The 15081-nt window shown below is 35.3% G+C and overlaps 1 protein-coding gene across 4 annotated transcripts in view; it reads left to right on the top strand.

Annotated features, from left to right (window-relative positions):
- Pls1 (plastin 1) overlaps positions 1 to 15081 on the top strand; it is a 118172-nt gene that overhangs the window by 74932 nt on the left and 28159 nt on the right. For all 4 annotated transcript variants that reach the window (XM_046431914.2, XM_058574807.1, XM_046431915.2 and 1 more), the window contains exons 5-9: positions 3017 to 3149; positions 4923 to 5004; positions 12570 to 12735; positions 12816 to 12958; positions 14894 to 14989. In XM_046431914.2, coding sequence (XP_046287870.1) covers positions 3017 to 3149; positions 4923 to 5004; positions 12570 to 12735; positions 12816 to 12958; positions 14894 to 14989 — 620 coding nt within the window. The remainder of the gene's footprint in view (positions 1 to 3016; positions 3150 to 4922; positions 5005 to 12569; positions 12736 to 12815; positions 12959 to 14893; positions 14990 to 15081) is intronic.

The raw sequence follows: 15081 nt of genomic DNA, 5'->3' as shown, positions 1-15081 counted from the left end.
GCCTAGCACATGCCTACTAGTACTTAGCTGCACCCACTGTCCTTTTTATTTTGTTTTGAGATAGGAGCTTATTAAATTGCCCAGGCTGATCTTGAACTTGTGATCCTCCTGCCTCAGCCTCCTGAATAGTGGGATTATAGTGCACTACCATGCCAGAAAGGTATTAACCTTTTACCTCAATTTTGGCTTGTCCATTCTACTGAAATGACTATATTTTAAAAAGAAAACAAAAAACATTGAGGTAAAATATGCATTCAGCCAAATGCTGTAATTGTAAATACATAGCTCAAAAATGTTTTACATGTGCATATATCCATGTGGCTTCCTGCCAGATCATTATATGGAATATTTCCTTCATCCTGTGTGGCTTTCTCATGCCCCTAATAGTAGCTGTTTCTCCCCAGATATAAATACTTCTCTGATATCTGTCACCACAGATTTTTACCTGTTTATTGAGATATAAATAGTAAAGTGCATAAAGTAGACTTTTCTTAACTTGATGACTTTAAAAAATTTTTTTTAGTTGTACACAGACATAATACCTTTATTTTATTTATTTATTTTTATGTGGTGCTGAGGATCGAACTCAGTGCCTCACATGTGCAAGACAAGTGCTCTACCACTGAACTGCAACCCCAGCCCAACTTGATGACTTTTAACAGATGAATACCTCCACCTATTATGTAGAAAAAGATATAGAACATATAATGGCTTTTAAAAAAACAGCTTTAATGAGATATAATGGTGATATTGAGAAATTCACCCTTTTAAATTATATAATTCAGAGTTTTTAGTATATTCAGAGTTGCACAATTATCATCATACTTCATTTCAGAATATTTTCATTACAGAGGGATAAACCCCTAGATCCTCAGCAGTTGTTCCTCATTTCCCCCTCTCTGAAGCCTCTGCAACCATCACCCCACTTTGTGTTCCTATAGATTTGCCTATTCTGGAAGTTTCATATAAATAGAATCATTGCAGTGGCCTTTCCATTGATAGGCATTTCTTCACTAGCATTTTTCAGGGTTCATCTATGTTATAGCATATATCATACTTCATTCCTTTTTACTGCTGAACATTCCATTCTGAGGATAATATCACATTTTGTTCATCCTCTTATGAGTTTATAAACATTTGGGTTGTTCTCAGTTTTTGACCATTATGAATAATGCTGTGTGAACACTCATGTATGTGTTTTTTTGTGTGTGGATATGTGCTTTCAGTTCTCCTGAGTATCTGCCTAGGAGTGGAATTGTGGATCTTTTGATATCTCTGTTTAATATTTTTAAAGAATTGGCAAACTGTTTTTCAAAGTGGCTGTACTGTTTTCCATTTCCTCCAGCCACATATGAGGTTTCTAGTTTTTCACATCTGTATCAACACTTGTTATTGTCCATTTAAAAAAATTACAGCCATCTTAGCAGGGCCCAGTGGTGCAGGCCTATAATTTTAGCACTTCAGGTGGCTGAGTCAGGATAACAAGTTTGAGGCCAGCCTTGGCAACTTAGCAAGATCCTATCTGAAAGTAAACAATGAAAAAGAGCTGAGGATGTGGCTCAATTATAAACTGTCCCCTCTATGGCAAAAATAAAATTAAACGCCATTGCAGTGTGTCATTTCTTTATTCCTCTACCTGGAACATTTTCCCTTTCTCTGCCCGTTTTTACCTGCTGATAGCCTTCCTTTCAAATAGTGCCTTCTCTGTAAAGTTTTTGTTTTGTTGCTGTTTGTTTTGAGATGATCTCACTGCCCAGGCTGGTCTCCTACCTCAGTTTCCTGGAGACCAGAGACTACAGGCAAGCGCCTTGCACGCAGCTCTGTAAATCTTTATTGATCAGTACAAACACAAGTGATTATTTCCTTCTTCAAACTTTTAAAACATTGCATGTATATGTGGTGTATATATTTCCCTTATGTGTCATTTCTTTGGATATTTGTTTTATCATTACACTATAATCTCTTGATGGTAGGTATAGTGTCTTAGTGATCTTTAAATCCCTAGACTCTTGAGTCCTTTTAAGGAGATACTCATGGTGGGACAAGTAGATAAGAAGGCACATGAGTATATGTACAAAGGAGAAATACTGATGATTTTTTATGTTTTTACTGACTATATAGATGGTGGATTGAATTTTGAGGGTACTTGCCAGATATACCCTTAGGAAAATTACCTAATTCTGCTAATTCTGATGGAAAGAGAGATTAATCACTTTGAGGATTTATATTGTTAAATAATTTTATATTTACAGAATAATAATAAAGCTGTAGAACATTTTTACTTCAAGTTCCTTCCTATTTTCCTTATTAAATAGCACAGCAACACTTTCTGAAGATTAATGTACCCATACTATAAGCCATGTATTGAGAAATCAATGATGAAGATGACTAAGAGAGTGCTGGTATCTAGATTTGTGACAATTAATTTTCTTATGGTAAAGATTTCACAGAAATGGAGCTGTTTTATTCATTTGAATAACCCCCTGTCCTCTCCTTCTGTTTTTTGGTGCTGGGGATCTAACCCAGGGCCTTACTCATGCTAAACAAGAGCTCTACAACTGAACTACATCTCCAGCGCAAACAAATCTTGATTGAATTCAGTATTTATTTTGTAAGCCAAAAATCTGTTTTAGGGGGTAGAATTTATTGTCATGGATCTTTGTGGATTCCCGCCCCCCCATTTAAGTATCTGTCTGTGTCTATATCTGTATTTGACCTCTGACATTTTGCTGCTGATTCATTAGGTTTCAGAAGCAATACATATTTGGAAAGATTTTAGAATCAAATCAAATGTCGTACTCTTTTAAGATATACACCTTCCTACCTTCTGTGCTAATATTTTGGATGAAAAAGTAGAATGAATTTCCCTTTATCCCTTTCTTCAACATTTAGTGTCTTAGTAGAATTTTATTAATAGTCATCTGATATCTTTAAGCATAAATTAAAAAGTATGTTTTTGTAGTGTTTGATAAACTTTGTAAAATGTGCTTTGCCTGTCAAAATTTTCTGTTTCCAGAGGAAGAAAAAGTGGCTTTTGTTAATTGGATAAACAAAGCCCTAGAGAATGACCCTGACTGTAAGCATCTTATACCTATGAATCCCAACGATGACAGCCTTTTCACATCTCTTGCAGATGGCATCCTTCTCTGGTGAGTAAAGCGTCTAGTTACAGGAGATTGTTCTTAACTGTCCCTATTGATGAGCATTCCATGACAACTACAATTCAGCAAATCTGTGTTCTTTTGGAATTAGTGGGTACTTGCAGGTCTTGTAGGATTTGTGCTGCACAGAAAATTAAGTACTATATGTTTTCTGATATTTTCCATGCAGTCCCTTATTTTCCTGTTATCATAGTAATCCAGGAAAGTTTTGAGTTGATACTTAGATGCATTTTAAAATGTTTACATTGTCACAATTTTTTTTCCTGATAAGGAAGTATTGACTATTCACTGGGACAGGAAGATGATCAGATGTAAAAGGAAGGTACATTTTAGTTGTATATAAATGAAAATAATGTTTTAAATTTATCTTAGATCTTTAGTCTATTCTGTTCATATACCATAAACCTTGTAAGTGTGTTTTGTATTCCCAGCATACTTCTTTGTACAAAGTTTTTATTTTTTAACTCTATGAAAATACCAAGAACTTCCAAAGAAGCAAATAGCCATCAGAAATATTCTTACCACCCATTGTTAACAATTATTAACATCTTGGCACATTTTCTTTAGTTTTTTTTTCTGTATATTTACTTTAAAAAAATACCAACTCCTATCCATAAGTATGAGTTATTAATGTTTAGGTCATTATGTGAAATATATACCTCAACCTCTGCCTGCAATTCTGATCTCTTCCTCTGGCCTTTGGAGAATTTCCTAGTGTAAATTAAATATATTCTAAAAGAAACAGATAACACTCATATTATGTGGCATTTATACACAATGGAGTATTACTCTGCATTAAAAAATGACAAAATCATAGAATTTACAGGGAAATGGATGGCATTAGAGCAGATTATGCTAAGTGAAGCTAGCCAATCCCTAAAAAACAAATGCCAAATGTCTTCTTTGATATAAGGAGAGTAACTAAGAACAGAGTAGGGTCGAAGAGCATGAGAAGAAGATTAACATTAAACAGGGATGAGAGGTGGGAGGGAAAGGGAGAGAGAAGGGAAAATGCATGGAAATGGAAGGAGACCCTCAGAGTTATACAAAAGTACATACAAGAGGAAGTGAGGGGAAGGGGAAAAATAATATAAGGGGGACAAACGAATGTCAGTAGAGGGAGCAGAGAGAGAAGAGGGGAGGGGAGGGGAGGGGAGGGGAGGGGAGGGGGGATAGTAGAGGATAGGAAAGGCAGCAGAATACAACAGACACTAGTATGGCAATATGTAAATCAATGGATGTGTAACTGATGTGATTCTGCAATCTGTATATGGGGTAAAAATGGGAGCTCATAACCCACTTGAATCAAATTGTGAAATATGATATATCAAGAACTATGTAATGTTTTGAACAGCCAACAATAAAAAATTAAAAAAAAAAAAAAGATGTCTGAATTGTTGAAGTCCTAGAAAGACAAAGTTCCTGGCTCCTTATCTTTCTGCAATAACAGTAATTTTAACAATCTTGATACTATTTCATGGAGCGCTGGCTTCTTGAGAATTTGTTTACATGAAATATTGATCGTTAAGTAAAATAGTCACAAAAAGAAAATGCAAGATGGTTAAAATAATTGGGAGTAAATGCTAAGATTACTGCAATGATATATTTTAAGATAGGAAATATTTCTTAGATTTTAGAAACTGATATGATTATAAACAATTTAAAGAAATTAACTATTATCTTCAAAATTTAACTATTACGGTTACTTGCAAAATTAAAAAATTTCTGGAATTTTAAACTAAATTATTCCCTTTTCTTTAGCAAAATGATCAACTTATCTGAACCAGATACAATTGATGAAAGAGCCATTAATAAGAAAAAGCTCACTCCTTTTACTGTTTCTGTAAGTATTTGTCCTTTGCTAGTAATATGTTACTATCGTATAAACTACGTATAAACTATAAGGTTTTTATTAATGGATAATTGGGCCCTGGTAAAACTTTTGATTTAATATAATTGTTTTCTTATAAAAACTTGGTTTTTATTAAATAAAAACTCAGCTGCATTTGGTAATAAGTAGAATTAAGATTCTAAGTACTTCAGGGCCAGGGTTGTAGCTCAGTGGTAGAGTGGCACTTGTGAGGCCCTGGGTTTGATCCTCAACACTACATGAAGATAAATAAATAAAAAATAAAGGTATTATGTCTATCTACAACTAAAAAAAAAAGATTCTAAGTATTTCAGGTAACTGTCTTTAAGTTACTTTAAGTTAATAGTATTCAACTTATGTTATTGTAATAATGAAGTTGTTAATGATTACTTGATACTAGTTTTTCTTTTTTTTTTTCCCCTGTGGTTCTGGAGCTTGAACCCATGGCCTCGTGCGTGCTAGGCAAGCCCTTTGCCACTGAGGTACACCCCAAGTCCTGATGCCAGAGATCTTGTTGGCTGGTTGTAAAAACAGCACTGCAAAGTTTTAGCATATCACACAATTTTTATTCTTTTTGTGCTAGATTCTTCTGTACTCAGCTTTTTTATACAGATCTTGTTGAAATCCAGAAATTTTTAATTATAATTTTGCCCTCAAAATGTCTACATAAATGGGTAGATATTAAAATTTACTGAGTACTTACTAGGTACCAGTTGTTATTCTAAACACACCATGTGAATTATTCCATTTACTCCTTCCTGTAACCTTATAGTAGACATGTACATGAATTTGTTGATGAGATAACTGGGTCACTGACAGGCACACTGTGGCAGAGCCAAGGTATGATCCCAGAGGTCTCCAGAGCTCTTCCTCTTTATCATCATGCTGTACTGCCACTCTTATGTGGTGGTAGCAATAACAACTATTTAATATGTGGTCACAACAAAAATTATTAAAATTTAACTACTGCTAATCTGTTTCTTCACTTGGCAAGTACAGAACTTAATTTTGCTCAAATTGTTAGATTTCTTCTTTTGGAAGCTAGGACCTCAGGTCAGTGGTACAAAGTTAGTCTTAGACTATTCAAGGAGTTCCCTCTTCCTGTTATTCTTGAGAAGTATAAAACTAGATGTTGACTACATGGCTTTATTGATTTCTCACTTGCCAGTAGGCTAATAATGTTGCATATCCCTAGTAAAAACTACCATTTTTAAAGAAGCCCATTTCTAATTGCAGTTGCCAGATCATCTTGTGCTAGAATCTTCTCTTCAGCTAATAGCTGTAATTATTGAAAATATTCATCTCCATCTTATTTTTAGTATACATGTGTCCCATAAATTTTTATGGCACTGAATATGAAGTACAACATGTACAATATGAAATACAATATGAATATGAAGTACAACATTTCTTACTTTTTTGTAAACTTAATTTGGTTTTAATTTTAGTACATGTATACAGTGCATTGAAAAAACAAAGAAAAATATTCTGTAAATATTTTGCAGTAGCTACAGAATGGATCTGAGGGGTTAAGTATTGTTCCTTTATTTTTAGAGATAGAATTCTTTCAGTAGCCTAAGCTTTTAGGATGCTTGAAAGAGAGTACTAATATAGAATGAAAAAAGACTGAGAATTTTGAGAAGGGGAAAGTGTTACCATGGATATTAACTCTCTCTTGTTTGTTCAGGATTTCAGAACTCAGGGAATAATAGATTTGCTATAAAATTACTAGTTTCACATGGAATTTTATCCCAAAGAAGCCTAATTCATTTGTTAAAGATTATAAGATTGTGTTAATAATGTTTTTCACCTTCTTATGGTAGATTTATGTGGTATATATATATTCATGTGATACATGAAAGAAGAAAAAGATAAGGAAAGGGTGAAGTAATGCACAGTAGTTATGAAAGCAGGGAAAAGGGCAGATCAGGTAAAGAAGAGGACTTGTAATCTTGGAGACTTTCTCACCTTTTTTATCTACCCAGAGTACTACTGAGCTGCATTCTTGTGCTTGTATATCATTATTAGAAACAATTAATTATGTGGATAAGACTCTCCAAAACAAAAAATAGTGATTTCAGGATTTAGAAAATCAGGAAACCAACACAAGACTAGCTATAGGAAGTTGAATCTGTTCGTTACCAAATGAAAAAGAAAGAAAGAAAGAAGAAAAGTTCAATGCAATGAATATACTCACATACATACTAAGTACATATGTTTGTACTTCATATGTTTGTACAGTGTATATAAATGTACACATATATATAACCTTAGTTTTATCTTGCATGCATTACAGCTTAAACAGGAAAACATTATAATTCTCATTTGGATATTCCTAATGGTGTAGAAGTTATGTGATGTAAAATAAGGATGAAGTCTAAATAACAAGTCGTGCCTTCTTTCTTATTAACCGAATTAGTATATAGCACAGCCCTCTAAATATCGTTGATAAGGGACTGGAGTTGTGACTCAGTGGTAGAGTGCTTGCCTAGCACATGTGAGGCACAGGGTTTGATCTTAGTACAACATAAAAATAAATAAAGGCATTGTGTCCATATATAACTAAAAAAATAAAATAAATCATTAACAAAAGTGTATACATTTTGGAGATTCCTTGGAAAATTGGGAATGAAACCAGCTTTTGACCCAGCTATCCCCCTCCTTGGTCTATACCCAAAGGACTTAAAATAGCATACTACAGGGCCACAGCCACATCAGTGTTTATTGCAGCACAATTCACAACAGCTGATCTGTGGAACCAACCTAGATGCCCTTCAATAGATGAATGGATAAAGAAAATTTGGTATATGTACACAATGAAGTATTTACTCAGCAATAAAAGAGAATAAAATCATGGCATTTGCAAGTAAATGGATGGAGTTGGAAAATCATGTTAAGTGAAGTAAGCCAATCCTCCAAAACCAAAGGCTGAATGTTTTCTCTGATATAAGGAGGTTGAGTCATAGTGGAGTTGGGAAGAAGTTTAGATGAACTCTAGATAGGGCAAAGGGGTGGGAGGAGAAAGGAGGGAGTATGGGGATAAAAAAGATGGTGGAATGTGATGGACATCATTACCCTATATACATGTATGAAGACATGAATGGTGTGAATATACTTTGTATACAACAAGAAAAAAAGTGTATACATTTGAAATTGAACCTTTATGGAAATTTGCAAAGTGGTATGAAGTTAAAAAAAAAACTTATAGTACATTTTCAAGACTGTTAGTGAAGACTTGGATAGTTAATCAAAATAGAAGGGATATGGGCCAGGGTTGTAGCTCAGTGATAGAGTGCTTGCCTAGCATGTGTGAGGCACTAGGTTCAATTCTTAGCATCACATATAAATAAGTAAAAATAAAATTCTATGAACAACTGAAAATTTTTTCTAAAAAAAAATAGAAGGGGTATAAAAAATAAAAAACAAAAATAGAAGGGGCATATACGAAGCCATCTAAAAGAAGAGAGTGAATTTTTCTACCTGGTAAAGTGGGCAGTTTCTTTGTTAGTTTACTATTGCACAGAAAAAATGGGAGAAAATGGATGGGTAATCCAGATAAACTGCCATTTTCCTTGTTTCTTTTGTTAGTATTCCTGTTACAGGTTAGGACACAAACACAGGGAGGAACACCTCTCTCATATTCCTTTTGTTTGTGGTTTCCCACTGTCCTTATCTTTCCCACCAACAGAAAGAAGTTTTGGGTACTCAGGGCAGTTGTCCATGGTAAGGTTCGGAGAGCAACCTCTTCATGAAGTTCTCCTGTTCTTGTTTTTTTAGATGTTTAGAAGTGGCTTTAGAAAACAGTAGCTCTCCTATTCCCTGTTAACAGTAGGGCAGTAAATTTTTATTTACCAGATAGAAACTACTGTTTATTTGAAAGATACACATTGCAACTTTTTAAATTTTTCTTTAAATTAATTACTTGTAAGACACCTTATATACTTGTGTGCAGAGTCAATGTTTAAAAAAACACCACCAAAAAAAATGATTCCCTCTTATATCCCCAACACACTACAGTAAGAGAAAAACACCACCTGCAAAACTTTAGCTATGTCTTAGAGCCAGGAAGGTGAGGGAAGTATTTGGGATTTGGAATTGTGATTTAAGGTGAGTTTTTCTATGTGAGGGAAGTGGTGAGAGGAGCTGGATTCAGGTTGTGTCAGCCACTCTATACAATAATCCAAGACTGGTAAGTAGAGTGACATGGGGAAGTTTTCAAGGTGAGGAATGAAAGAATATTAGGGTATATGTTGTCCACTAATGTTTTTCATTGGAAGGCTAATGGGTCTTTTAGGCAAAGCCTGCAATGAGCAATCAAATCTTTTGCCTTGGTTCAAGATTCCTGGAAGAATAACATTATGCTCATGAAGACAGAGGAACAGTAAAGTCAGTGAAGACAATGGAAATATCTTACAAAGCCATATTAATGTAGATAATAGTGTGGTTTTGCTTGTCAGTGTCCAAGTTGAGAATAGTGGTCAAAAGTTTTGGTTTTTACAATCAGCTTGGTGAAGTTACATACTTTTTTTGAATCCATTTCATATTGTCAAGGCATATGAATTGAGTTATTCTAAGATAGACTGAAATAATTCCAGTAATAGTCAATTTCTTCCCCCTGTTGATGCATTCTGGGGAATCATAAGTGGAGCAAACATCCTTTGTTCTCTGGAGAGAAAAGAGGTCAAGCCTAAATTTGTAGAAGCTATGACATGAAAGTTGTATTGATTTGATCTAAGGTAACTTAAAAACATCTGGAGCTATTAAAAATCTTCTAAGACTTCCATAGAATATTTTAACTTTACTTAGTGTTTTCATATTTATCATATTTATTTACTTATGAAATTATAAAGTTGTTGAGGGATTCTTTGGTTCTGCTGCTTTCTGATGAACTATATTTAAAAGAACATTGCCACAAAAATAATTCCAAATGCTTCCTTTAATTACTCCTCACTGATCCCCAAGAGATAACACCATTTACTCGGAGCCTAGCAAGATAAATTGCTTTAGTATATATCTTGAGAAAGCCACTAAAATATTTACTGTGCTTTGAAGACTATGCATAGTTGCTTTTGTTAAATAGTTGCTATTGCTACCATCACATGAGAGTGCTAGTACAGCATAGTGATTAAAAGGAAGGGCTCTGGAGACCGCCTCGATCAGGCTCCACCACTGTGCCTCGGTTTACTCACCTGTAAAATCCATCTTCAGAGTTACTTTAAAATTTTTCTGGAAATGAAAACTAATTGAACATCATTTTTAAAAGAAGTGCTTCCAAATGGAGACTTTATAAAAGTAAAAATCATTACCCCAGCACTAATAAACTGAGAGTACTGAAATTTCTAAGGCAATATGCCATTAACTGTATTTAAACAGTGAAAATTTACATGAGCATGTTAATAGCTTCCTTCTTTTCACATATTTACAACTTAACTATGATATAGGGAAGTTTCGTGTGGAAGAGGATGTAGGGAAAGAAAATGCTTGAGGTGAGGAATGAGCGTGCGACTTGAGGAAATGGAACATCACAGGTCAAAGGACTTTGTGTCTTGGCCAAAGCATAGACCATTTGAAATACAAGGAGGTGAGGCCAGAGTGAAGTCCTGAAAGTTTTTGATTTCCCCATTAAGGATTCAAACATGAATCTCTTCTTTCCCTCCATACCTTCTTTTACTCTTACCCATTCATTCATGTATTTAGTAAATGTTTGCTGAGCAGATAAAATGTGCCTCAGTACTAGAAAACACATCAAACAGATCAAAGTGCCTGTTGTTATAGAGTCCATACTCTTAGTTGGGAGAGAGATAACAAGAAACAAATATATGTCAGAAAAGGAGTAAAATATGGGTAACTAATACCAGCAGGGGCAGTGATGATGCTGTTGATTAGATCTGTGATGATCAGAGATCTCACAGGTTATATGCATTTGAGCAGAGTTTTAAAGCAACTGTGTATTTGGGGGAAGCATGTTCCAAGCAGAAGGCACAGCAAGTTCAGAGGACCTGTATAACCAGAACAAAGTAAGAGGAGACAGTGGTAGTGACAGGGGACATATGAAGGATTTCAAAGCTGGGGACACTATCAGCTTTATATTTTACTAGGATCACTGAAAGCAGGACATTGTGGAGGATGGGTTGGAGAGAGTAAGTCTGCGGATGGTCTTTAGGAAGTTAGGAAATTGTTAAAGAAAGGCACTGACAGTTTTCAGAGGTATTTGGATAGTGGAATTGACAGAAACAGATGATTGGTCATGGGAGGCGAGGAAGCACAAGGATTCTCTTAGGTTTCTGACTTAGGAGAAAGGAGGAAAGAATGAAAATTGGTCCAGTGATCCAAGACAGAAAATAAAGAAGGAAAAACAGGTTTTAACAGGGATGAAAGGAAGATCAGCAAAGCATGGTGAGAAAATTTGCTTATTTTGGACTTACTGGATTTAAGGTCCTTGAAGAACAGCCAGGTAGATATAAGTGTGTTTACAGGGTAGAACTTAGAGTGGGAGCTTAGAGGAGTTATGGCCTAAGGATTCATATTTGAACTCATTGGTACATAAAGATGATAGTTACAACCATGAGATTTTTAATAGTAGTAATTTAGTTGTATAAATATTACTTTATGTTTAAAAATCTGAAATTCATGCGATCCATTATTTTTTGATTGGGGGGAGGTGCAGTCTTGTGGGACTGACCCCTTTTTGTTTGTTTTTTAGACATACATGACAGTAGAGTGTAGTTTGACATATTATACATATATGTAGTATAAATTAGAATAATTAGAATCCAATTCTTGTGGTTGTACATGATGTGGAGTTACACTGGTCATATATTCATATATGAATATAGGAAAGCTATGTCTGATTCATTCTACTGTCTTTCCTATTCCCACTCCCCTTCCTTGCCTTCATTCTTCTTTGTCTAAGCCAATGAACTTCTATTCTTCCTCTCCCCACCCTTCCTTGTTGTGGGTTAGCATCCACATATCAGAATATCCAGCCTTTGGTATTTTGGGGACTGGCTTATTTCACTTAGCATGTTATTCCTTAGTTCCATCTATTTACCAGCTAATACTATAATTTCATTCTTCTTTATGGCTGAGTAATACTTCATTGTGTAAATAAACCACATTTTCTTTATCCATTCAGCTGTTGTAGGGCACCTAGGTTGGTTCCATAGCTTGGCTATTGTGAACTGAATTGCTATAAACATTGATGTGGCTATGTTGCTTTAGTATGCTGATTTTAAGTCCTTTGGGTATAAACTGGTTAGTGAGATAACTGGGTCAAATGGTGGTTCCATTCCAAGTTTTCTAAGGAATCTCCATACTGCTTCCCATAGTGGTTGCTCCAGTTTGCCGTCCCACTGGTATGTACGAGTGTACCTTTCTGCTACATCCTCACCAACATTTATTATTACTTGTATTCTTGATAATTGCCATTCTGACTGGAGTGAGAATCCACTATTTCTTGCAAATAACTTGTAGACAGGAACTTAGAAAGTATTTCCTCATTTGTAATTTTTTTTTTTTTTTTTTTTTTGGTGATTCAGGAAAATCTAAACCTAGCCCTGAATTCTGCTTCAGCCATTGGTTGTACAGTGGTCAACATTGGTGCACAGGACCTCAAAGAAGGAAAACCTCACTTGGTTTTGGGACTTCTCTGGCAGATCATCAAAGTTGGTCTTTTTGCTGATATTGAGATTTCCAGGAATGAAGGTGAGATCTTCAAAAATGTTCATTTTTCGTTGACACAAACCACATTCAGAAGAATTTACATTTTTTCGTTTTCATCCCAGCTTTGATTGCATTGCTGAATGAAGGTGAAGAACTGGAGGAGCTGATGAAGCTTTCTCCAGAGGAGTTACTTCTGCGGTGGGTGAACTACCACCTCACCAATGCAGGATGGCGCACCATTAGCAACTTCAGCCAAGACATTAAGGTTTTCATTTTAATGTTCAAATTAGTCACATGAACCAAGGATGTGGAATGTAAAGTATTTAAAAATAGTTTTTTAAATTATATTCACAAAAATCCCAATTATATACACAGAATTTTTAAAAATTAACTGATGTATTGATTTTTCATAAGTATTATAATTGATGGTGAGAGGAAGGAGGAGCTAGCCTCAACAGATTAAAACAGTCTTTACTATTTTATTTGTCACATTTCTGCTAAATTATAATGAGAGGGCTGGGTTGTGGCTCAGTGGTAGAATGCTTGCCCAGCATGTGTGAGGCAATGGGTTTGATCCCCAATCCCCAGCGCCACCTTAAAACAAACAAACAAACAAAAAACCTAAATAAACAAAATAAAGGTATTATGTCCATCTACAACTAAAAATATTTTTTTTTTTTAAAAATTAAGTGAGCCCATTAATTTGGACTGAGAATGACATCTGTTGGCTCGACTGGAGGCCTGTGGGTCTCACTAGTTCAACACTCTTTCATTTTGCCAGTAATCATCTAACAGGAAACTAAATTGTGTGAGGGCTCAGGGAATCAGGAGGCAAAGGAAATCTTAAGGTATGTCTCTGGACCAGAGAAGCTTAAAACACTTCCCTCTATCCTGGGAGAGCCTTATCAGGGAAAATTTAACACTCATTTCTGCCTAACAAACCATGGTCACTGCTAGGATAGGTATTGCCAGAGGAATCTGGAAAAAAAAATTAGAGTAGTGCTGTATTTAATTTATATGCCCTCTTTAGGTGTATTAACACCTTATGTTTTTGCTGTAATGGTCTAGATGACAATCTTTCAAGTGACATTTTTTACTTTGAACTCTTATGTGTTCATTCAGTTTATTTGGGGGGTTTCTCTTATTCTGGATCCTTTAAAACTCAGTTCAGCTCAGGTCATTCAGACAGCAAGCCCCTCCTGCTGGGCATTATGCCAGGAGTAAGCAATGCAAAGACTCAGCCTGGAAGAAGCTTACAGTTTCACAGGGAGGCAAATGTCTAGTAAGGATGTTTCATTTATCTTTTCGTATACAGCAAATCATATAAAATTTGCTGGCTTAAAATAATGATTTATTATTTCTCATAATTTTGTCGGTTGATGCATCTTGGCTGGGTGGTTCTTCTCCTTCACATACTTTTTTCCTGGGATCTCTGGGTATATTCAGCTATCATTTGGGTGCATCTGGAAGGTGTACAAGAAAGGTTACATGTCTAGTGCCTCAGTGCTCCTCCACCAAGCCTCTCCATGTGGCTATCTTGGGTTTCCACTGCATAGCATGATGGCCTCAAATAGGTGGACTTCTTATGTAGAAGTTAAATTCTAAAGGGAGGAAGCAGAGGCTCTTTTAAGATGTGGGTTTGGAAGGTCCAGAATATCACTTTCACAGCATTCTTTTGGTCAGAGTGAGTCAGAAGGCCAGTTCAAATTAAAGGGAAAAAGAAATAGCCTTTGCTTTTTGATGGGCAGAGCTACATGCATGTGGAATTATGGTAACTGTCTTTGGAGACTTCATGGGATGATTTAATACAACGTGGCCACAGTTTATTTAAAGAGATGGCCAATGGGTGCTATGTAATATAGGGAAGGGTACTTAATTCATTTATAGAGACATCAGGGAAGCCTTCCAGAATATATTTGACCTGAATCTTAATTGATCCTGATGCTTGGGGTTGTAAACAAATGTAAATGGTGGGGTGAGGGGCTTTCAGGTACCCAGAACCACATTGCTAGAAGCTTGGAAGCATAAACTAGCATGATGCATGTAGGAACTCATAAGTAATTCTGTTATTACAGTCACTGAGTTGTTTGTTATTTTACTCTTTGCAATGGGAACAATTTTCTCAAATTGAGCACTTTTTTCTCTAAATGAATGATGATTTTATTCATTTAAAAAATACTATTTTTTTCTTTCCTTGAAGGATTCAAGAGCATATTTTCATCTGCTTAATCAGATTGCCCCTAAAGGTGACCGAGAAAATGGAACTGCCATTGCCATTGACCTTTCAGGATTTAATGTGAGCAGTTTAAATTTTCCTTCTTTCTTTCTTTTGGTATATTGTAGTAAAATTATATGTAACATAAAATTTACCAATTTTACCATTTTTGA

The sequence above is a fragment of the Marmota monax genome, unplaced genomic scaffold (genome assembly GCF_021218885.2).
Source record: "Marmota monax isolate L192 unplaced genomic scaffold, Marmota_monax_Labrador192_F-V1.1 WCK01_AAM20220418_F8-fsc00022, whole genome shotgun sequence".
Lineage (NCBI taxonomy): Eukaryota > Metazoa > Chordata > Mammalia > Rodentia > Sciuridae > Marmota > Marmota monax.
This window is presented reverse-complemented; position numbering and strand designations above follow the sequence as displayed.